The sequence below is a fragment of the Vulpes lagopus genome, chromosome 10 (assembly GCF_018345385.1).
Source record: "Vulpes lagopus strain Blue_001 chromosome 10, ASM1834538v1, whole genome shotgun sequence".
In the NCBI taxonomy this organism is placed as follows: domain Eukaryota; kingdom Metazoa; phylum Chordata; class Mammalia; order Carnivora; family Canidae; genus Vulpes; species Vulpes lagopus.
The window spans coordinates 97445491-97467684 of record NC_054833.1 but is presented as its reverse complement, the minus strand read 5'-3'; the positions used below and the strand labels follow the sequence as shown (position 1 = coordinate 97467684).

Genomic DNA, 22194 nt, shown 5'->3' with positions numbered 1-22194 from the left:
CTTCTGAAGATACCTCTATTATTTGCAAGTGAGGATGTTGAAGGACTAGCCCTAACGTCTATCTCAGGGTATAGTAAAGAGTGTGATATTATATGAAAATAGACAAAAGGAATTTGTAGGACAGACTAATAATTGAGAAATGGGATCTACTGGGTATATCAATTTAATTAAAGGTGTATCTAAAATCTCTAAAATCGGAGATACTTATTTTAATAAATTGCTTTAGCCAACAACTGCAAGGGGTGTGTAAAGATTCACCTTAAGAATTTCTCTTGCCACACACAAACAGAAATCCCAACTGGAATAAAGAGTTAAAGGAAACGAAATTGTATCATTAAAAAAATAGGACAAGTATTATTAAACATTTATCAACCTCTTGAGGTAAGAGGAATGCCCATGTAATAAATCACAAAGAGAACCAGCCACTGACTCGATAACATGAAAGTGTAAATGTTCTATCAACTGAATAGAAATTTTCTTTCTGTCTCAGAGAGAAAATTCGGACACAAAGGCAAACAAAAAAATTACAACAAACATAATTCATACAATTTAACCATACCATTTTGTCAAGGTGCTTTAAATTCGAGAGATTAGTTGATATCTTTAAAAAAGGATTTTCCAAAATCAAAGAGAAAAATATTCAAACCCCAGAAGAAAAATTAACATAGGCAGGAAATTGACAGAAGAGACACGTAAGGTCAAGAAAGCTATTTTTAATTCAATAAAAGATGCAAATGAAAACAACAAGTCATTTTACATTTCCCCTTGTTGACAAAGATCTCTTTTAATAATGGTAGTAAGATTGTAATATAGATATAAACTCAGGCAAGCGTTCTGTAATGAAATTTAGCAAGACAGTATAGTTGAACATTGTGTGTGATTTTGAATTAGGTAAGTTAAAATAGTAGGATATAAACATCTTAAGAAAATTGTACTTTATGTGCAAAATTTGAAATAATGTGAAGCCCAGCATTTTTAGTTCATGAAAAACACAGCAAAATTACACAGCTTTCCAACCAAGTGAATTGTAAACTGTGAAGAGACAGCATAGCATGGTACTTAGGAGTGTGGACTCCCGAGCCAGGCTGTGTTTCAATCCTGTCATTTATAAGCTGCACCATTTACAAACTATGTAACCTAAACAAGTGGCTTTATATATTTGTGTCTTGGTTTCTTCATCTATGAAATGGGAATAATAATAATCACCATCTTATATGATGCTATGAGAATTAAATGAGTTAATATATTTAAAGTACTTAGAAGGGGCACCTGGGTGGCACAGTCACTTAAACATCAGACTCTTGATTTCTGCTCAGGTCATGATCTCAGAGTCATGGGGTGGAGCCATATGTTGGGCTCCATGCTTAGCAGGGAGTCTGCTTGAGAGTCTCTTCCTCTCCCTCTTCCTCTGCCCCTCCCCTACTCACATGTTTTCTCTCTCTCTCTCTCTCTCAAATAAATAAATAAATAAATAAATCTTTTTTAAAAAAATATTTAGAACACAACCTTGTGTATGTATTGCAAAGTGTTTCTTGTGACAATGATGATGGTGATGTTGATGATTTATGTTGCCACATGATGGCACCATGTAAGCAGAAAACAAATATACCCATTATCTTTAGTCAGTATCATGAGACATGTTGCTATTAAATGCTAGAACTTCTACAGATGATTTTGGTGGGTACTTATTATTTTACTATAGTATACAGTAAAAAAGTATGTAATTGTTAAACTTGAGTGTTAAAACTATTTGAATATAAGAATATTTGTTAAATAACAATACGATTGCTATTGCTTAATGGTAACTCCAAAAGCTTAAGTAGAAGTTAGATATGATACAATTTTATAAGAAAGATTTTTAAAAGTCATTAGGATAAACAACATCTTTTGAAAAACATAGAAGAAAATTGAAAAACAAGGACTAATTAAAGCGAAAATATACTGTAGTACTTGAAGATTTATGCACACCAAGAATACCCTCTCCCACACATTCTACATTTATTCCAATCGAAATCAGTTGTGGATTTGCAAAGTCTTCAAAAACACTTCCCTCACACAAAATGTAACCACCTGGTAAAGGTAGAACCAATATACACACAATGCTCAAGACCCTTTATGTACTGGCATCAAAATACATAAAGCAATTGCTGCTATAAAAATTTCAAGGAAGAACTGATAAAAAAGTAAACTGACACACTTTGTGTGTTAAATAAACTAGGTATACCTAGAAAAATATCCATTTTCTATTTGTCTACAAAGAAAGTCTCAGAAAATGTTCAAAAATAGAATTTGTACAGGCCATGTGTTTTTGCCATTCTATCACAAAAAAATTTTTTAAACTCTTTCCAAAGTAGCTCTTGGGTCAGGTTGGAAGTAAAATTTATACATTGAGACAATTTAGAAAATTGCTCCAACCACAATAAATGGCATACTTCACAGAATGCAGTCAAAGCTGTATTCAAATAAATATTCATAGCCTTAAATGCTTTTATTATTAAACAAGAAATAATAAAAAAAACATTCAAGACAGGAAGTCCTAAGCCTATAGAAAAGTAATTAATAATTACAATATAGGAGAAATTAATACACTAGAAAATATAGTAGAACTCATATATCTGAGAACTAGTTCTTTGAAATAGCCAATTAAACAGAAGATAAAATTTAACAAATTTAATAAGAAAAAGAGAAATGAAAGAGAAAAAAATACAGATAGGAAACTTGAAGAACAAAAAAATAAAATTCTTCTCTCAGAAGTCTCACTTCTAAGTATAGCCATAAAAATCCAAATAACATTTAAACAACCCTAACAAAGTAGCATATTAAGAGATTTATAGCTACAACAAAATGAAGTTTAAGAATGCAAAAATAGTTTGACATGAATAAACAAAATCTTTAAAAAAATAGTTTGATATTACTAGGACTAAATAATAAAAATTTTGTCTAATTCAATAAAGGCAGAAAGGTGTTTTATAAAATAGGATACACATCCCTGTATAATAAGAAAAAAATATCCCAACAAAATAAGGATTGAAATATACTTCTATAATTTAGTAAAGAATATCCATAGCAAATGGCAAGCCACCAAGTAACAGCATACCTATCATTGTTTTTAAATGCTAAAAGCAATCCCCTTAAAATAGACAAGACAAAGATGCCCATAATACTTCTGCTATTTAGGATTATGGGGGAAGTTCCATCTACCATTGCAATAATGCAAGAAAAGTGAATGAGGCACCTACTACAAAGGAGACAGCCTTATCCATCTTGGCATACAACACAAGTATATATCTCGAAAACAAACAAACAAAATCAATTGCAAGACAGTTAAAACTAATAGAGTTTTCTAAAATGTATGATCACACTGGTTACTCAAAAGACAATGGCTTAATGCAGAATTTCATTTTGGCCTTATGAGAAAGTTATGATGATGGATAGTGGGGGTAGTTGGACAACAATATGAATGTACTAATTCCTCTAAATTATACACTTAAAAATGCTTCAAATGGTCAATTTTACATTATACTTATTTCACCATAATAAAAAAATTAAATGCCTTGGATTACTTGGAATAAAACTGACACTATACAAGTATTTGATAATTATTTTTTAAATAAGTAACCAGTTTTAAGAAGATACTGAGGAAAAGAAATCCATTCACAATTGAAATAAGAGAGAGAGAGGAGGAAGGGAGAGTGGGAGGGAAGTGGGGAGGAAGCAGATGAGAAGGAGGGAGGAAGGGAGGTAGCAACAGGGAGGACATGGGACTCATAGGAAGCTGAAAATGTTTATTAAGAGGCAGAAAGGCAATGGAGTAAGGGGGGGGAGAAGCATATTATGCTCCCAGATGAAAACATTCAATATTTCAAAGACCTGAAAATTCCCCAAATTAATCCTTGAATGTAACTCTCTTCTAGTCAAAATATCAGCAGGATTTCCCTTTCAGAATTTGGCATGATAATTGTAAGGTTTATCAGGAATAATAAAGGGGTGAGAATAGCCGAGAAGATTTTGAAAATTAGTAATGAAGAAGGAGGAGCAGTTCCAGAAATACATAATGTGTTCTACAATGTCTTTTACTTCCTAGTCTTCTTCCAAAGACCAGAAGTTCAAGATTCTTTCAGCTCACTCACAACTGTCCAGAGAAAGAAGAGGACATTGTTGTGAGCTGCTAAAAGTTCCTTTAACTTGGTAAACAGGCACCTTCAGGAAAACGTACATTTAATATATTCTGTATTTTTAATTTTAAAATAGAACACTACGATTGGAAATAAAATGACTAACTGTGCTATATACATTAACTGCAGTGTGTTAACAGAATGCAGTATTATGATATTCTGTGATTTTGGCTCTGAGCCTTAAGCGTATTCAAGTACTATCTTCTTGTACCATCTATGAAAGTAAGATCCTTCTAGCGAAATGAGTAAATTTATTATTGGCCATTGGAAAAAGATAATCAAAGACAATTTCTAAAGGGTGATGGTAATGGGATCAGATAGACCAACAGATTCACAAACAGAATAAGAAGTACAGAAAGAGCACCAAGTACCTATGTGATTTTAGTATACAGTAAGTGTAGTGTTCTAAGTCAATAGGAAAAGGATAAATTATTTGACATTTGCCATTGAAGTTACAGACTGATCATTGGTGGGGGAAATAAGACTAGTTCTCTAAATCATGGTATACACTAAAATAAAATCTAAATGGAAGAAAGTTTAACTGCTCCACACATCTAACAAATGCTTACTGGGCACAAATTTATGAGCTAGGCTGCTGTGAGGACACAAGGACAGAGCAGCAAGTGAGACCCCCAGGGTCTCCACGCTCATGGGATCTACAACCTAGATCTGGCCTGGTGGTGTGTGTTGACCACTTCAAGGGAACTGGGAAAATATTCTTCAGTTAGGTATCAGGGGTTTGGTCACAGCAACAACCCCAGGATTAGGTAACGTTTCACTATCCCACCACCCATATTGTGTTTCTTTCACCTGGAAAACACAGCCACCAGGTGATAACCCTTTGGCTTTTTACCTTTCCCTTGATGATGATAAACCTCAGGTTGTTTCCTGCACACCTTTTAGAAATAATGGGTGGGAGGTAATCAAGCAGTAGGATGTTTAAAGCCCAGCTTCTTCAACATTTCAGGGCAGATGCTGAAGACAGAGCCAAAAGTTCACAAGAAGGTTGGAGGGATGAGATCTTCTAGAACTGGGGGCAGAGGTAGCAATAACAGGTAATATATCCTGTCCCCCTTGAGAACGTCTTCTCCATCGGGGTCAGAATCAATGAGAGCAGAGAAATGCAACTTAAAAGTATGTACATGAGTCCCTCTCCCTCTCTCTTTCTCTCTCCCCCTCAGTATCTGGACTGCGATGTTACCAGACAGGTATGGCATGAGGTGTGGCATATGGCCAATAACTCTGCTCTGATTCTGCCTTCCAATTGTTTCTACCCTCATTGACATGGAAACCGTGATGGAGACATCAAAGGCTGAATTACACAACCGGTTATTTAATTACCTTTGTGATGATGCCAGAGAAATTGAGGGTCAGGGGGTTCACAGAACTGGGACTCTGACCTAATCTCAGGGGTCAGGTGAGGTTTCCCTGAGAACATTCAAGAACTCTGAGCTAGAAACAGGAATGGAACAGGCAGGGTGCCTCGGATGGAGGGTGAGCCTGTGCAGAGACTGTACTAAAGCAGATGGCCCTCCCCACTGTGTGCGGGCACCCCGGATCCCTTAAGGGCCTGACTAGAACAAAAATGTGGAAGAAGGTTGAATTCACTCTCTGCCTGACTGCTTGAGCTGAAACATCAACCTTTTCCTGCCTCAGTGCTCCTGGTTCTCAGGCCTTCACATCTGGACTGGAACATCCACTCTTGGCTCTCTGATCCTCATTTAGACTGCATGACCAGCTTTCCCAGGTCTCCAGCTTGCAGATGGCAGATTGTGGGACTCAGCTGTCTCCATAACACGTGAGCTGGTATCTTATGATAAAGCTCTTTCTTAGCTTTTTTATTATAAGCTAATACCTTATGATAAATCTCTATGTATCTAGAAAGATATATATAAAAATCCAATTGGTTCTGTTTCTCTGGAGAATGCTGATTAATACAGATTTCTATCTCAGTCAGAATACCATAGGCTGGATGGCTTAAACAATAAAAATTTATTTCACACAGTTTTGGAGGCTGGTTAGTCCAAGATGGAGGTGCAAGCACATCCACTATCTGGTGAGGGCAGTCCTCCTTCCCTGCACACAAGTTTCTCCTGAATCCTCTAATGGTGGAGAGCAGAGAGTGATAATCTCTCTTATATCTCTTCTTAAAAGGGCACTTATACTATCTGAGAATGTCCACCCCCCTGACCTAATTACCTACCAAATGTCCCACCTCCAAATACCATCACCCTGGGGGTTTAGGCTTCAGCATATGAATCTGGAAGAGGGGAGGGCAATACAAACATTCAGGTCATCACACACACCTAGTTACTTTTATTATGTCTAGTTTCATGTTTCACCATTTAACACCATGCTGTTTCTCTCACACACTTCAATCTGCACCTGTAAAATTTCAAATAGTGTTTTAAACCTTCAAAAAATAATATTATGCTTTATCAAATTATGAATAGTAATGTGACCAGAATAAAATACAGGCTTGGACACCATGGAGAATTCTACAGAAATCTGTTTTTCTTGACCATGACCTCTTTCCAATTCAAATATTTGTATCTGTGGGAAAAAAAAGTGATTTGTTAACCTCTTTTCAAAACTCTATTTCAATTATGCTCAAAATGTCCTATTCTCATCAATTCAGAAGGAAAAATGCAAATGACTAATAAATATGAAAAAATGCTCAGCACTCAACTAATCAAAGAAATGTAAATTGAAACAACTAGGTAATATTTTTCACCTACCAAATTTGCAAATGTTTTTTAAATCCCAATACTGGATATTGACAAAGGTAAGATACAACTCATATAATACTGCCCATAGTAGCACAAACTGAAAATTTTTTGGCAAAATAGAGCAACAGCCTTCAAATTAGTTGCATCCATTGGCCTCATAAATTCTCTGCTAGAAATCTATTGCAGAAAATAATGTGATCAAAGATTTATGTACAAAAAAAATTCAAAGCAGTGACAATAACAAAAGACTGTCAAGATGCTACAATTGATAGTCTGGTCATATTTTTCAAGCTGTGATCAGTAGAGACCTAGAGTTAAATACAGGGATAACCACTGGGGTCAGAAAGTAGTCAAGTTGTTAGGACTCTGAGTTAAATATTTTTGAGTCAAATAGTTCTGCTTTTATCTGTTTTAAATACTGAGTTTCAGTTAAGATTCACTTTGGGGGGTGGACAGGGATAGTAATTGTCAGGCTATACCAACTAGAACATAAGATCTATGAAGAATTTATCTGCAAGTGATATACAACCAGGTTCCCAAAACTAAGCACAGCTATTGACTCATAGTAGGTATTAAACAAATAGATGATGTTCATTGTAGGTTTTTGTGTTTTTTTTTCTGATTAAAAAACAAGTTTTAAAAGTATTATAATTAGTAAACTAAATAAATACCAGAGGTTGGCAAACTATGGACTGAGGGCCAAGACTGGCCTACCACTCGTTTTTATAGTTTTATTGGGAGACAGCCACACACACTCATTCGTTAACATGTTGTCTAGAGCTGCAATGGCAGAGCTAAGTAGTTGCAAAAGACTATGTGGTCTACAAAGTTGAAAATATTTACTCTCTGGCCCTTTACAGAAAAAGTTTGCTGATCCCTGTTCTATACAATAAACTGCATGTGGCCATTAAAAATAATGAAACACATAACATTAATAACGCATGGAAATGCTCACAGTGTAATGTTGTGTTTAAAAGAGTATAAAACACAAGGACAATGCCAAGTGTTGGTGAGAATGTAAGGTAATAGGAAGTATCCTACACCACTAATGGGAGTGTAAATGGTCATGAGGACTGAGAAAAGCAGCTTGGCATTACCTCCTGAACCTGTAGGTATGCAACCTACAACTGATGTTTGCAAGTTGATGTCTGAACAGATATATCAAAAGAATGTTCATAACAGCATTATTCAAAATAGGCCCAAACTGAAAACAACCCAAACATCCATCAAAAGTAGGGTAGACAAAGAGATTATGGTAGATTCATATAATGGGAAAAAAATCTTTAGTGCAAATGCGTAAATTCTACATACACCAACAGAGATGAATCTCACAAACATAATGTTAAGAAAGAGAAACAAGAATATATTCCATATGCTTCTAAGTAGAAGCTTAATAATCTCAAAATTAATTTATGATAGATGATAGGATAGCCTTTAACTTTGGGGAAAAGAGAGAGGATACAAATTTGTAGGGGGCTTGAGGAAAGGGTTCAGAGAGACTAGTATCATCCCACTACCTCATCTGGGTGGTGGTTATGTAGGTATTTTCATGTAGCAATAATTTATTGATTTGTGCACTTTTCAGCATATATGTCATACTTCGATTAAAGAAAGCTTTAAACATGAATGTATACTATGGCCCTGATTTGGTTAAAGAAAGAAAATGTGAGATTGTATATCTGAGTGCATCAAAAAAAAAAGCAATCAATAGAACTACATCAACATCTCGAGAAACTGGATTATGACTGCTTTTCATTTTCTTCCTCTATACAATGTTCAAAATCCTCTGCAATGTTTAAAATATGATACATATTTTAAAGAATGATGGATGCAAAGCAGATCTCCAAAATTCCATCCCTAAAGTTGAAACAAATAAGCAAAAAGAAGTAAAATTAGCAAAGAATGGGTAGCAAGCATTATAAATTTAGCTGAGACTCCCAACTTGGAGGATAGACACTGGAAGTGAGGGCAAGCCAGGAGGAGCCAGGGATACCCCATCTGGAGACTCTTCCCCCACATGGACGAACAATAGCGTTAAGTCCCAACTTAGCACCCAAGTACATAGCAACCTAAGTATTTAAACCACAGAAAGAGGTAAATGCTACAAATGAGGACATGATTCATTGTTTTGTTAATCATCTAGGCTTAAGAAAGTAATGGAGAGGGGCGTCTGGGTGGCTCAGTCGGTTAAGCTTCCAAGTCTTGATCTCAGCTCAGGGCTTGCTCTCAGGGTTGTGAGTTGAAACCCCACACTGGGCTCCAATGAAAAACAAGAAAGTGATGGAGAACATGCAAATAATAATGCAAATTAACTGTATGTCGTGTCTGTAATCATAAGTCCATTAAAAATTCAGGAAAAATTCTTCCAGTATTCAATGCTATTAGTTGATTCAGCAAAGGAGTCACTCATATCATGGACAAATATCCCTACATCTGTCTTCGGTTGTGTCACTTTCATCTTACTAGTAAACATAAAGGAAAGTATGAACCAACCACCAACCAATTTTGGATTTATGTCAAAACTACACTCACTGGTCAGTAGCAACCGTAGGTCGGCTCTGGATACAAGAATTCGACACAAGTAAACAAAAGCATCCTGTGAAAACCAATCAGCTGTGTGGACTCCACGACTGAAGAGTATTGTGTAGTTTATCATCATTTGTAAATTGTGTGCTATGCATCCTTTAAATTGGTCATATTGATAATAAACTTCCATATATGTCTGGTGGTTAAGCACTATCAGCACACCACTGCCTAAAAACGTGGTTTTCTCAGTAAAAGGAGGTTTCAAAGATAAACACGATTTGCAAATATAGCCACAGCTGAAGAAGTCGAAGAGCTCATGGGGGGTGGGGGGAGTACTAAAGCAGAAATGTAAAGGTAAAGTGAAAATGTACCTCTTTCTAGCTGGCACTAAGGGGAGCCCACAATGGAGGTTTTGTGCCCTAGCAGAGGGAAACCGTGAGGTTAATTCATCTTTCAGGTTCTACCACGTGTAGAGAAAGAAAGTAAGAAATTTGAGAGCATGAAGGTAAAAAGGCCTTCTCTATAATTAGCTTAACAGGTAAATTAAGGTGCATGGGTTCCCCAGGGCTAAGACAGAAAGCAGTGGGGTCCTCCAGCACCCCCCTAATTCTCTGCAGCCCCTGCTATTCATCCAATATATTAGGCTCTTTCTTGCCTAATTACATTGCGATTTAATGTGCTAAACCTGATTTCCTTTGCATTTAAACAGTACTTTATAATTTTCAAATACAATTATATTAATTATCTCACTTGATTCTCATCACAGGTTTAGGAAGCAGGAACGGCTAAGTTTTAAAGAAAAACATTCCCAGGGAAAACTTAGTATTTTTGTGTGCTTAATTTAACCATGGTTTTAAAACCAGGCTCCAGAAAAAAAAAACCCTCCTTTCAAATCACCTTTGAGTGCACTCCTATCTGCTTCCTTAAAGATCTCAGCTTAGTTTGGTTTCTAAAGCATTTGCCCTTTATCATTCTTCCCAGGAAGGAAGACAAAACCACCTGATTACAATTAACTAAAGGGCAACCATTAATTTTTTAAGGCCTGTCCTCTACCTTTATCAGGAAAACTTCCGTGAAGTAGACAGATGATCTCTTTTTTAGTCCTTGATCTTAATTTTGCTCCTTAGTGAAGAAACTTATACACTGTACATGCTTCAGTAAATTAAGCAAGAATGGTTTTCCCAGTCTGATTTGTTTGAGTTACAAGACATATTGGAGCCATATTGGAGGAAGACAGATCAAGAGTTGCCCAGTGCTATAAAATTCCTAAGCAGCCTCATGAGGAAAGGTGATTCAGAGTCAGTTCCTTCTCAGAGGGAAGGGTGGGGAGAGAGAGAGAGAATAGAAGGGAGGAGGGAAAGAAAGAAATGGATATTTATTGAATCCCTACTACATATTCCAACTTTGACTGACTTGATATAACCTGACCAGGTTGTCATGAGCCCCATTTTATACATGAAAAAAACTTAGATCCAGAGAGGTTAATTGCTTGGTAAATAACAAATTGGTTAATATGTATCTGTGATTTCAAAAACCTTTCTTTACCTCTTTACCTCTAGACCAGTGGTTCTCAAAGTGTAGGTCCCAACCAGCAGCAGAAGGGTCACCTGGGAACTTGTTAGAGATGCAGATTCTCAGGACCCACCTCAGACCTTCTGAATCAGAAACTATAAGGGTGGAACCCAACAGTCTGTGGTTTAACAAGCTCTCCAGGTTATGCAGATACACACTGAAATTTGAGAATACCTGTTTCAGAGCAAAAGTCAACTAATGTAAACAGTCACATAGAAAATATTTTAGGCTCTGTAGGCCAGTCTGTGTCATAACTACTCAGCACTGCTGTATTAATGCAAAAACACCCACAGACAACACATAAGCAAACGAGCATGGTTGTGTTCCAATAAAAATTAAATTATGGACAATGAAATCTGAATTGTATATCATTTTCATATGTCATGAAATGTTATTCTTTTGATTTTTTCTTAACCATTAAAGAATATAAAAATCATTCTTATCCTAAGCGCTGTACAAAAATAGGTGGCGGGCTGAATTTGCCCTTTGGGCCTTAGCTTGGCACCCTCTGCTCCAGAGCTGGACTATGCTACCTAGGTGAGAACTCCTCTCTAGTTTAGGACCATGACACAAAGATAGGCAACTCTCATATAAAGTAAAATGTTGCAAAGGCGAATTATAAAACTCTCTGTGGCCCAATAGAGGCAGACAGCACATCTGTCTGTGGTGCGATTAGGAACGCTTCCATGTGGTGCGATTAGGAAGGCTTCCATGAAGAGGTGATAATCTATGTGGGCTTTGTATGATAAGTAGGAGTTCAACAGGTAGAGACAGTGAAGATGGACTGTACAGAGGGAGTGGCTTGGACAAAAGGGTGAAGACTGGCATATGAAAGCCTCTCCTTCCAGACAAAATATCCCAATCTCTTGAAATAAAAATGCTTTCCAGAAATTGTAATATGTAAAAAAGTGCTTCAATGCTCTTGGGAGTGCCAATAAACTATAACATCAAGAAAGGGACCAATTGCAGCAGCTGACATAACAGTTTTACATGTGAAAACCTTTATATTCTTTTCTCCCTCCAAGCCACGTGTTGAGGGGAGGTTGTCTTATTTCCCACAACAGATTATTTCTGGGTGCAAATATGTATGAAATTGTTGACTGTATGAAAATGTTGATTGTATGAAATATGGTCCCAAGTATCACGGAAAGCAAGAAATAATTTTCTTGAGATAGTTTCTAGTTATACAAATTAGTTCCCTTGAGATTTGTTTTGTTTCCTAATTCTTTACACACCATCCAATTGAGTTGTTGGTTATTTTCAAACACGAGAGTTCCCTTTATGATCATAAATTAGTACAATTTCAGAAAGTGTTTTTTTTTTTCAGGTTACACATTTTCATTAGATTTGCTTCAGTACCAGCTATTAAAAGGAAATACTATCCAGTCTGGTAATAAGAAAGAAGGCAAATTGTCAAGTCGGTAAGGAATAGTACCTTCCTCACTGATAGATCTCCAACTTCAGATAGCAGAGCGGTTAAGAGACCAGGTTCCGAAGTCAGACTCTCTGGGCCAGAATCCCTGTTTTACCACATAATGACCTGTCTGACCTTAACAGATTAATCATCTCTCGGAGCCTCAGTTCCCTTAACAGTAAAAATGGGGGAAAGTAATTGTAGCTGCTTCTGATTGTGAATGTGTTTGCAGAGCACATAAAATGATGAGCTCAGTTAAGTTTTAGTGATTATTACATTTCTCAGTGATCCTATTCCTCCAAAACTAAACAAATCTGCCTCTTTTTTCTTTTTTGATGCTGAAATGATATTCTCTTCATGCAACTTTATGATATGGCAGCAAGTTCAAGACACAACCTAACAAGTAAGACCTTTCGTGACCCCTTCACCATCTACCCTCCACCATTTGGACCCTGGAGGTATCAGAAACTACTTACCAAGCTGGGTGAGGCAAAAGGCAGAGAAATGGGGGTGAAGCTGATGGCATGGCCTCTCCCACTACCAGCTTGCTGCCAGCAGCACACTCAGCTGGAGGAGAGCATGCCAGAAGCCTCACTGTTAGGGAGGCCTAGAGTTTGGACACTTACATTGGAACATACCCATTACTGTAATGAGAACCCATTGTGACATAAAGCAAACAGAGTATTTTATATTATCTGAGGGTGCCTGGAAAAGCTATAGGGCTCATTTCAGCTTCCACCAGGGGTAAGACAAGAACTTGTCCCATCTTGTGTGTAGGAGTGGGCAGAGGGGAGAAGGAGAGGGAATTGATTTTGATCACACTGCAAGAGGCACATTACAACTGTAAGTGGAAAGTCTGTCTGTCTTCCATGGGTGTGGAGGGACAGTGGAAATGACTCAGGCCTTTGAGACACCAGAGACCGGAGGCTTCGCCACCTGTTAATCTCTGTGGAGGTACAGTTTTCTCAACTAAACACTGGGGACAAGGATGAGTGGGGATGAAATGAGATGAGGGATGCAGGGTTCTTCCCACAGTGGCTGCCATCCTGCAGACTAAATAAGCGACAGCTGTTCTTGTCATGATCATTAGTACCATGTTCTCACTCCCATTCGGTGATCACTTGTGAAGCTGCGTTAATATTCACTAACAGCCATACCAATTTGTAGTCAGTGCTTTTATCTGTCAGATTACAATCCAGCAGAGCCTGCTGGGGTGGGGTTCTCCCCACCTCCCAAGTAACATTGACATTGACATTCCTTCTCTCATTACCATTCTCTCAACGGATTCATTGGCTGGGAACAAGTTCCCCAGCTCGTGTGAGTAAAGATAGGGCTTGGGGAGAGGCAGGGAGAACTTGCCAGCCCTCACTGCCACTGGCATTACCCTCCCTCATACACAACAGGTACCTGCTCCACCACACCTGAAACCTCTCCTTAGCATGAATCACTCTTTGTGGGAATTATCTCTTGAATTAAACACTTTTACCACTCTCTGTGAACTCCTTCAGAACATGGGCTGGATTGTTCACCCTTGGATCCTTACTGTCTAGCTCCTGGATTTCTTAAATTATTTAATAACATTATTTATTAAGATAGAGTATACTCACCTTATTTTAAAAGCATTCCAGCACATACTCTGTATGAATCTACATCTGTACTTAAAGCTTTCCCCAGTGGCTACCCCTCTAACCGGATGGCTCCTCACTGTCCAGCAGGACTCACAAAAACCCTTTCTATCCCCAAAATATAATGCAGCTGCTAACATTCCATTATGTAAAACACCTATAGGTGCTCTGTAAAATGTCCTAGTGTCCCCGGAAAGGGGCACCACCACACCCCACCTGCCTCCTCTTGAAGAGACCTCGCTGAGATGAGGAATTAGTGCCATTCTTCAGGGAGCAGAAAACAAAGATCCAAGAGTATGTCTACACAGCCAGTTGGCTTTCTGTTCCAGATTTGCCTCCAAATAAAGGTTTTATACCTTTCATGAATGGGATCTCCCCCCACATGGCTCATGTGTATTCACAGACTAAAGAAAAGAAACCAACACCTGAGAAGCTCCACATCCTTGAGGGAATCACAAACCACACGGAGTCATGTCATAGCGTGCCATGTCCCCTTGTCCCCACGTGTGCCAGGACAAGGATACTGTTTCCAAAGCAACGGTGACATTGTGCTTTACTAACGCTGCAAGCAGAGAGCCCAGGGTTGGGGGGCACATGCAAACATACACAGTCACACACTGGTACAGACACATGTCAGCAGGCACACCTAAAGACACATAGGCACAAACCCAGACCCGGATCCCCTATATTGTGGGAACATACGAATCTTTTAAAAAGAAACAAACGTCATCTTATTTCTTAATCTGGTCAGAGAAGTGAGCTTTCCAAAAATATATTCAGTGGGTTTCATATCTATCATCTAATATTTCTTTCAGGTAACTTGGGGGAAATAAAAAACCCAGTGTTCTATGTCTATTTGTAAATGTCTGTTGATCCCACAGGTCCAGCTTACCTCCTAAGTTAGCTGGGAAGAACTGACGGGCAGAGATCATACTCAGCCTGAGATGCGTGGCCTCTTTCTCCTAAGGCTTCATTGAGTGACCTCAAATGGGCAGCCCATGCTATTTCTTCCTCCGTCTTCTTCTTTTTCTTTTCTTCCCTCTTCCCTAATGCTCAGCATTTGTGAGCATTCCCCTCCCTGAAAGTCAGAACCAGAATCCACCTCCTGATATTAGCTTCCAGCAGTTGAGTGTGAGTCTGCAGTAGAGCAAAGAGAACCATGGTGGCCCTACAAAGTCTCAAGTCTACATGCGGCAGGCCTGGAGACAAAAATGGGCACTGGGGTGCTGAGGGCACCCAAGGGCAGACAAGACACAGTGTTGCATCCAAGAGGGAGAGGCAGTTGTGCAGTGCTGGTATGTCAGGGAGCATGCCAGGGCTAGCTATGGCAACTTCGCAGAGCTGAAAAAACCTCCCACTTTGGGTTGGATGTGAGCAGCTGTGCTGGATTTCTGCTCCCATCCACGCCCTGAGGGTGGCCCTGAGGTAGAAGGCCTGATTGTAGAAGCTGTGAGAATGGGTTGGTCTACAGCCTCGCCCTCTGGTCAAGGTGACTGTGAAGTGCCAGTTCACACACACTTACTTCCCTCCTTCTCTTCTCATGCTCAGATTCCCCAGACCACACCATAACCTGAAGAATCAACCCAGGGACCTGTAAGGGAGCTCAGTTCTGCACAGGAAAAAACAAAGAGGGGGTAGTGCTCTTGAGAGCCAGCAGGGGCAGGAGCCCAGGCTCACCCCTGCCTGGTGATTGACCATGAGACAGAAGTCAAGTCACTGGGCCTGGCTGGATTCTCCTCATGTCTACACTGGAGTCAATGGTTCCCATTCCCCAGTGTGGTTCTAGGGTGAGATAAGGTCATACATATCAAGCACGTAGCCCTGAACTTACAGCAAACGCTCAATAAACGTCATCTACTTTCAGTCACCTGAAATAACTACAAATTTAATCAAATTTTCCAAAGTTACTGGCTGATTTGGTTTCACATCTATAAAATAATAAGTGCTCTTTCCCTGTCTGCCTACCCTCAACACATATTTTTAAGGCACTCATCCTCTGGGAAGTTTCTGGACACTTTGGCCAGGTGTCCAGAAACTGGAGCTTAGGGATGAGGCTGACCTTGAGAGGTTCAACTGGAGCTTTACTACAGGGTGATAGGCATGTCTATTAGGACACCAAACAAGTCTCAACTCTTCAGAGTCAAATGTCTTGACTCTACCAAATACAAATTCTACAAGTGAAAAACCACAATACCATTTTTAGAGACTGCCAAGAAAGAGCTTTTGAACCAAGAAATGGAAAAACCACCAACCAATGTCTTTCCCTATTTCCTTATGTCTGGTGCTATTATGGCATTTGCCTATATGACAGACATATGACTCGGCTTAAGGCTGTAGTTAATCCCAATACACACCCACCCTCCCTGCCTAATGTCAACATTTTGTAGGCCCCATGCATATGGCACTTCTTCCTGAAACTTTCCCTGAACTTCCAAGTCTGGATTAGGTGTTCTCATCTTTTCCTATTATGTCAGTTGATCAAATTGTTTACTTATTTATATCTCCCACTAGACACCAAGCTCCAGGATGCTGGGACCATTGTTGTTTTCAGCATTGTGCCTTTATGACCCAGCATAGTCGGTGACACACCGTGGGTTTCAATACTCTTACAAATGAATAAATGATGGATATAAAAGGGATGCATCTGAGTCTTTAAGGGGATTTTGGATGAGTGTGCACACGGAGTGGTGTGTATAACAGGGGATTCTTGGCCCTGCTCCTAGCTGGATCTGGGCAACCAGACAAGTAATCACTTCTGTTCAAAGACAAGGAAAAGAGGACTCTGGAATTTCGTAAAGTTGTGTGTTGGGGGTGACAGCGGAACATATGTTAATAGATCAAACAAACCCAGTGTGTGAAAGAGAAATTAATTTACAGACAACATTTCCAGAATACATATCCACGAAACTCAGAATGCATGTAGTAACATACATCCCAGCTGTTCAAGTATGATTTGGACCAAGAATGTCTGCACATGCACCTTGGCCAGAACAGAGGGAGAAGTTAGAACAGGAAGACCAGGCTGGACCCACTGCAGGAAGGAGGGAGGCCAGTGTGGATTTAAGCCCGGTGCCAACATTCATGGCTGCAACTGGCTGCCATCCAGCTGCGGGCCTGCATCTGATAGGATGAGGGTCCGAGCAGGGCTGTGGGGTGCAGGAAGGGCTGGCCTGCAAAGGCTGCTGGGAAGCACAAGTGCCCAGTGGTGATGGGAGGGGGAGGGGAGGCCAGTAAATAGGAGGAAGTTTAGACAGCATCGTTCCCTGGGGCCCTGGCTGCTTTTAGGTCACAAGCAAGAACTGCTAGCAGAACAGAAACTTGGCTGGGGAAAAAAAAATGTTTTTGAAGCTGCTGAGTGAACCTTGCCTCTTTTAGTGCAGCCAATTCCCTTACCGTGATCTCAAAGTGGCAATGGGCAATTTCTGTACTATCTTTGAACAACATTGCTGAGGCCAGGCCACTGGACAGAACTGGAAGGTGGGTCATTCGGGGACTTCTCATGGGGGAGCCTTTTGGAGACAATGGGCCAATCGACACATGTTGCGGAGCACCTCCCCATGAAGTGGGACACAATGATCTGGAAGGAGGCTTCAGAACCAACCAGTCCATGAGTTTAGACTTGAGGCAGACAACGGGCTTTTGAAACCCACCTGCCAGCTGGGGGTCCTTAGGGTACATATCAGACCACACCTTGGATGCTTTCACTTTGCTGAAAATATCAACACTCAGACCCTTCCTCGATTTCCTCCCAAAAACAAAACCAAACAAACTGCGCTAAGAAGTCTGTGTGCTTAGGAGACAAGCAAAAGCGGAGGTGGGGTGGAGCAAAGCAGAGAGTTTAAAATTAAACCTTGTACATCTTGTGCTCAGTCTTTCTCAGCATCTGCCTCAGCAGGGACTCTTCACCCATCACCCTGCTCCACGTGGGACCCTCCAGGCTGTGGCAGATCTCTGGCCCTCCTTTCCTCTTGCTGTCTCCCTCCTTCCAGACTTCGCGCTCACCACTTACCTCCTGACAGCCCTTGGGAACTTCAAATTCTCTTCCTTCTCTATTGCAAAATGATGACCTCTGCCCAGTTTCCACCCCCCAACACAGTTCCAGGCCCACCTTTGAAAACTGGGCTCAACTGAACCTGGCATTTGCTGTCATTCTTAGGATGCAGGAGTGGCTGGTTAATGATATCAGTTCTCAGGGCGCCTGGGTGCCTCCGTCGGTTAAGCATCCAACTCTTGATTTCAGCTCAGGTCGTGATCTCAGGGTCCTGAGATCAAGCTGGTGGAAGGTTCTGTGCTCAGCAGGGAGTCTGCTTGAGATTCTCTCTCCCTCTCCCTTGTCCCCTGAGTGCTGGCCCACCCACATGCGCTCTCTCTCTCTCTCTCTCTCCTCTCAAATAAAGAGATCTTTAAAAAATAATAAAAATAACATTCTCTCTCTCACACCAGGATCAATTATTATCTCTTCCCTGGTCCCCTTGAGTCTGTCCAGACTGTTCCCTTCAGTCCTAAACCAGCCCTCCTAAGACATATCTTCTCCAGCTGACTTCATAGCTGTTGAAAGCCAAAGCTCATCATTTCTCCCAAAAGTTGCTCTTCCTTCCACGTTGTCAACCTCTCAACTATCCATCCAGATGCCCAAGCCAGAAAAGCAGTGTCACCTACCACTCTCTCTCCTCAGCTGGCTGCCAAAACTGTTCGATTCTCCTTCTGAAATATTTCTTGGTCACGAATAATGGTGCAGGGGGGTGCACCAGACAAGTGGTTCAGTGGAGAAAGGCAGCTAAATCGCCGTGACTGACTTATTATTAGAAACACAAGGAAGGGGAGAAAGGAATTCTCCCAAAAGGATGAGGGCAACCAAGGCACACAAGAGCATCTCAGGAAGAGGTCTGGAGCCATGATGGTCACAGGTATTGAGAGCTAGCTTCTGAAAAGTGTACACAGACAACCAAACCACAATCATGGGTGGAGTTCAGACACCAGTCCTTGGGAGGGGGGTTGGAAAGATTGACCTGGGCAGAGGTGGAGGACGATGAATCCCCAGACCTCAAGGGATTGAGACAGACATCTATTAACACAACTGACGGGATGAGCACTGGGTGTTATGCTATATGTTGGCAAATTGAACTCCAATAAAAACACACACACACACACACATACACACACACACACACACACAAACAACTAGAGCTGTATTGCTTTGCTGGAGGGGCCACTGCTAAGAACCACATGCTGGGGGGCCTGAGGACAGAAATTCATTTGCTCAGAGTTCTGAAAGCTGGAAGTCTGAGTTCAAGGTGGTTAGCAGCGTTGGTTCTTCTGAGGCTTCTGCCCATGGTTTGTACACAACTGTCCTCTCTCTCTGTCTTCACTTAATCTTTCCTCTGCATGTGTCTGTGTCCTGATCGCCTCTTGCTATAAGGACACCATTCAGTGTGGGTTAGGCACCAGACCAATGGCCCTCGTTTTAACTTAAATTACCTCTTTAAAGGCCTTCTCTCCAAATACACTCACATTCTGAGGTGCTGGGGGTTAAAATGCCAATGTGAATTTGAGGGACACAGTCAGAGAACCAAAGTGTGGGCAGCAGGTCGACATAATGATGAATCTCCTGAGAGGCAGAGCCACTCAGGAACCTTCTTGTGGCCTCCAGCCAACTATGCTCCTGAGGCCCTGCTCTTACATGGCACTTTTATTTTTTTAGTGACCAACTTCTGAGACAGATTTGGTTAGGGGCTTTGAAGCATCATCAATCATTACAGCAGAGTTAACTCAGACCCCTCCAAACTGTATTCCATTCTCATTTAAAGACTGCAAAGCCTTCTCAGGTCACCTAGAAAGCAAAAGGTCAGCTTGCTTTTGCCACTGCAGTGAGTCACCTGGAACTGTAAGCTCATTTTTTATGCCAAAACATTCCAACCTTGGGCAATATATTCCTTCATACAACACAGGAAAGTACAACTGAAGAATTTAGATGACTTCTTCAGGCCCTTCATGGTTCTGGAACACTGATCTTCAAGACCTCACATTCACAGGACCATGCTCTCACAGAAAACTCTAGAAAAGAACACAGTTCTATACCTCTAGTTTGTTTGCAACTTGGCATTTATATGTGGATTACATTCTGCTGGGCATGGGATCATTTTATTATGATGGATGTGATGTAAGAAGGTGCTTCATGGGGCGCCTGAGTGGCTCAATAGGTTAAGCGTCTGCCTTCGGCTCAGGTCATGATCCCAGGGTCCTGGGATTGAGCCCCACATCGGGCTTCCTGCTCAGTGGGGAGCCTGCTTCTCTCTCTTCCCATGCTTGTGTGCTCTCCCTCTCACTCAAATAAATAAATAAAATTTAAAAAGAAGAAGGAGGAGGAGGAGCTTCGCAAAGTAAGAGTGCCCAGGGCCTATGAAGATCTTGAAATAACCATGCTTTGTGGCTTGGGGTGTCCACATCAGAGAGAATTGTAACCACAACTCCCTCCCTCGTAGAGCCTTTGTATTCTGTGGAGATCAAGGTCGCTATGAAACCATGCCTTTGTGAGCCACCTGTAGACTCAGGCAAGGGCACTGACCAAGACTAGTGAGCAGGGAGTCCTACTTCACCCTGCCCTCAGAGGTCTTTCACATTGATTTCCTGTGAAAATGAGTCCCATGGGAGCACACCCAAAATGGACCTGCCTGCCTGGCTGGCAGCCAGCAGCCCCATGGGTGCAAGGGAGCCAGGCAGTAACTAGGGTAAATGCCTCTGCTGGAAGCAGCCTATGCCACTTCAAGTCCCAGCTCTCACCCAGCCTCCTGCAGGGGGAGAAGAGGAGGCTGTGATGCTGGATTCCCCTGTCAGTCACAGGGAAGCAATTCTTTAGGTCATCCAGTCAAAAAGCCTCCCTGGCAATGAGAAATGAGTCTGAACACCAGGCCATTTAAAAAGATATTTATTGTGAAATGTGGATGCAGCAGCGCCTTCCCAGAATCAAGACAGATGCTCAGCATGAATGACACCGGTTAAGTCTAGAGAAGCAGACGGCAGGTACCTGCTATAAATGAGATACGACCTGGAAACCAGTGCTACAAACCACCACCTGGGAGGAAAAAGCTCACACGTGGAGGGTGGGGACACCAGTCCTCATGGCTGTGGGGAGGGACAATTGAGAGCTCACAGCTCTGGGGAAGACAGCTGACTCCTGGGGCTCCTCGCGGGATCCTCAGCCCTGGGTGAAGAAGAAAGGGGCTAAATCCACCACAGCACAAACTGGAGATGCCAGCTTTCATGACTCGCTGGAATGTGCTTCAAAGTGCTCCAGGAAACCAACACTGGGAGACATGAGAAAGAGAGATTGGTGACATGTTGATAATTGCTGAAGCTAGCTGATGGATATTTGGGGGTTCATTACATTATTTTTTTCCAATTCTGTGTAGATTTGAGAATTCTAACATTGAGAACAATTTTTGAAGAAAATAGGTCTTTATCCTGCATTGATGGATCTTATCTCTCTACAGATATATACTTTGAAGCATATGCCATTTCCTAGGCTCTAATTATGTTTTGCAGATATACAGACACACACACATACATGTTTATATCATATATATTGTATGTGTGGACATCCATATTCACCAATATTATAATTGCTATATCTATACTCTATGGCATGCCAGGTACAAAGCATACAATTCTTTGTGCATGTTATGAAATGAAAATCACACGAGCCAAGGGATTAAGTAAGTCATCCAAAGTCAAAGAGCTACCAAATGCCAACTCCAGGTTTCAAGCCCATCTAAGTTTGACTCTAGAGCCTGGAAATAGAGTGAGCCTGGAACTTCACCCACCCCAACCTACTAACCCACACTCACCGGGGCTTCAAAAAGCCTCAAGCACAAGGCCAACAGAAATGAGTGTCTTTCTGTCAATGAGGCAAGGTCAGAGGAAGCCCAGCCTGCCTGACTGCTTCTACTCTCCGTTCCTGTGTCTCTCCATTACACCACCACCCACTTCCCACGTCTCTTTGGGCAAATCTGTGTGCAACTGAGCCCGCCCAAAAAGAGCCATGCAGTGGCTGCTTCTGCATGAGCAGGTGCTTGGCGTTATGTGGCCACCCACTCTCACATGTCTGCATTTGGTTACACAGCAGGACCCCAGAATCAAGTTTAAGAGCCAGAAAT

General features: G+C 41.0%; 1 protein-coding gene across 1 annotated transcript in view; it reads right to left on the bottom strand.

Moving 5' to 3' along the window:
- The window catches only part of CDYL2 (chromodomain Y like 2), a 234434-nt gene extending 216432 nt beyond the window's left edge, over positions 1 to 18002 (bottom strand). The window contains exon 1 of the mRNA XM_041771776.1: positions 17892 to 18002. Within this exon, the coding sequence (XP_041627710.1) occupies positions 17892 to 17951 (60 nt within the window). The 5' untranslated portion in view covers positions 17952 to 18002. The remainder of the gene's footprint in view (positions 1 to 17891) is intronic.
- Positions 18003 to 22194: the final 4192 nt, after the last annotated feature.